This window comes from Pteropus vampyrus, unplaced genomic scaffold (genome assembly GCF_000151845.1).
Source record: "Pteropus vampyrus isolate Shadow unplaced genomic scaffold, Pvam_2.0 Scaffold286, whole genome shotgun sequence".
NCBI classification, from domain to species: Eukaryota; Metazoa; Chordata; class Mammalia; order Chiroptera; family Pteropodidae; genus Pteropus; species Pteropus vampyrus.
This window is the reverse complement of record NW_011889067.1, coordinates 983,279-985,636: the sequence shown is the minus strand read 5'-3', so window position 1 is coordinate 985,636 and position 2,358 is coordinate 983,279. Positions and strand designations below refer to the sequence as shown.

Genomic DNA, 2,358 nt, shown 5'->3' with positions numbered 1-2,358 from the left:
AAGTTCTCTTAGTGGCTCTCAAAGCAGACGAGGGGGCACCAAGGCCTCGCCCTCTACTGAAGGCGTTTAGAAATGCCTACAGCCAGGATTCAACCCCCCTGGCCAAGCCCAGGGGCGGCCTTCCCAGGCAAGGATGCCAACGGCACCCGGTGCCCACTGAAAAACTCTGCAAGGGGAGGAGAGGCTGGTGGCTCCTGTCCGCTCCTTAGCAGGAACTGAGAGAGAGTGGCAGATCTGGGCAGAGCTCCTCTGTCACTAAGGCCAGGGCCCTGCCACTTGAGCCGACTCTCTAGCCCTCAAGAGCTGCTGTGATTTCTTTTTCAGTTGTCTAAACACAACATGGGATCCCCACCAGGTCCCAGCCCTGGACAGCCCCTAGATAGTAGGGACAGCCAGTGGTCCAGGCCACAGGACCCAGGCCTAGAGAAGAAGGGTGGTCCCAGTGTCAGAGACCCCCAGGAGCAGGGGGTGGGGCAACCAGCTCCTGCTGCTTCTACTGCCACCCTCCCTGCCTCAGGGCCACCTGACCCAAAAAATGCATTCATGTCTCATAATGACCCAGGGTGCCAAGATGCTGGACTCTTCAACAGGGACTCTGCTGGGGTTCGATTAAAACACTAAATTCTGTTTATATGTTTAATTGAACAAATATTTATTAAGCACCTACTTTGTGCCAGGCACTGTGCTAGGCGCCCTTACTGCGTGCTGTTCCCACAGCACAGCAATCTGCTCAGAAATTAAAACCAAGAAAAGGAGCTCTGCCGCAACCCTACAAACTGGGTGGGGGTGGGGGTGAGGGGGCAAGGTGGACGCGGGCGATCCCCACGTGGGTAAGTGCGCCCACCAGAAAAGCCTGTCTCCTCTGTCTGGACGAATCTCTGCTGAGGGGCTGCTTTAAAGTATCTTGATACTTACTGAGAGGGAAGCTGCCATCTCCATGCCCCACGCTCGGGTGCCTGGTGGACATTCAAACACTCTGAATGCTACTCAAAAAAAGGAGGTGGAAAGGACATTCGTATTTGGATTAGAAAATCTATTTCAGCTCGTATGGTTGCAACAGCCCTTGAGAAAGATATGAACATCCCTGCCCTGACTGCGTAAACGGTGAAGGTAGACCTAGTTCTGGATTCCTGAGTCAGAACCTTCCAGTTGTCCACAACCTCAAAAGGCCAGAGAGGCGAGAGGCTTCTATCTGGAGAGGAGAGTGGACGGCACAGCTGGTTTGGACACACGACCAACCGCGCCCGCACGTACAGAAGCAACGCAAACGGGAGAACGCCCTAGTCCTGGCTGTCTCACGCACACACCTGGGACTCGCGCGGGGCCCTAGTTGTCGGCGCCCAGCTTGGAGAGGCCGCGGCGGAAGTCGTGCAGGTCCTCGATCTTCCCGTCCAGGACCTCCAAGAAGTTCTTCAACTCCACCTTCAGGTGGCGCTGTCGGTATTTACTCTCCTCGATGTCCGTCTTCAGAGAACGTACTTTGTCCTCCAGGTTCTGATTGTCTCTCTCTGCTGCCTGAAACAAAAGGGAGAAGGGTGTGGAGAACACAGCGATGGGAGCCGTCCCCTGAGACCTGCTACAGCCGACGGTGCGTTCTCCCGCGGGGCTGCACCCGAGGAAGTGCTAGTCCCTCAGCGCGCGACCACTGGTGGCAGAACAGAAGGCACGTCCTCCTTCCCTGTCTGTTCCCTGGCAGAGATGCCAACAGGCAGAGTGTACGACCAACATCTGGCCTGAAAACCGACGTCCCTACACCAAATGCAGAAGTCAGAATCCTGCCCAGGGCACCTGATGCTAACTGACCCTTTCACGAGTGCCCAGCAGAGAATGTCTGCAAGCCCGGCTCAAGGCATTTTCATCCCCGATCCCAGAATGGTCAGCAGAGGCCCCGTTCAGTCCTATTCTGAGAGAGACACGGGACAAACAGGGGGACGACGTGTTTCCCCCGGCTCCACTCACAGGCGGAGGCCTCCTTGGCCCCAGGTCAGCCTCCCGCCCTCACGGAGGCACGACTGGCCATGCCAGACTCGGGGACAGCTGGTCTGTGCACCATCCGACCATGGTGTTACCATGGAGACGTTCAAGCTCCCAAAGACAGGATGGCTGTGAGTCCTAAAATGAGGCTTAAGCCTGCGCTCTTCATATCAAATGAGAGCTTCCACTTTATGGGTATGAAATGTGACTTTTCTGAACATTCACACAGGGACTCATTACTAACATTGGGTCGCTACCTGAGAAAGAGCGCCTGAAGTGAGGAGAGGTGAAAGAGGGGGTTAAAATCCTCCTTTTGTGGATCAGAAATCTGAGCCAGCAAGTGGGGTGACCTGCCCAAGGTCATGTGCAAGGTCACTGGCTGCA

At 55.7% G+C, this 2,358-nt stretch overlaps 2 protein-coding genes across 2 annotated transcripts in view; both read right to left on the bottom strand.

Annotated features, from left to right (window-relative positions):
• FSD2 (fibronectin type III and SPRY domain containing 2) overlaps positions 1 to 1,435 on the bottom strand; it is a 59,535-nt gene extending 58,100 nt beyond the window's left edge. The window contains exon 1 of the mRNA XM_023521009.1: positions 1,308 to 1,435. The gene's annotated coding sequence lies outside the window, so the exon portion shown is untranslated. The remainder of the gene's footprint in view (positions 1 to 1,307) is intronic.
• The window catches only part of HOMER2 (homer scaffolding protein 2), an 81,338-nt gene continuing 79,611 nt past the window's right edge, over positions 632 to 2,358 (bottom strand). Inside the window, exon 9 of the mRNA XM_023520981.1 lies at positions 632 to 1,623. Within this exon, the coding sequence (XP_023376749.1) occupies positions 1,327 to 1,623 (297 nt within the window). The 3' untranslated portion in view covers positions 632 to 1,326. The remainder of the gene's footprint in view (positions 1,624 to 2,358) is intronic.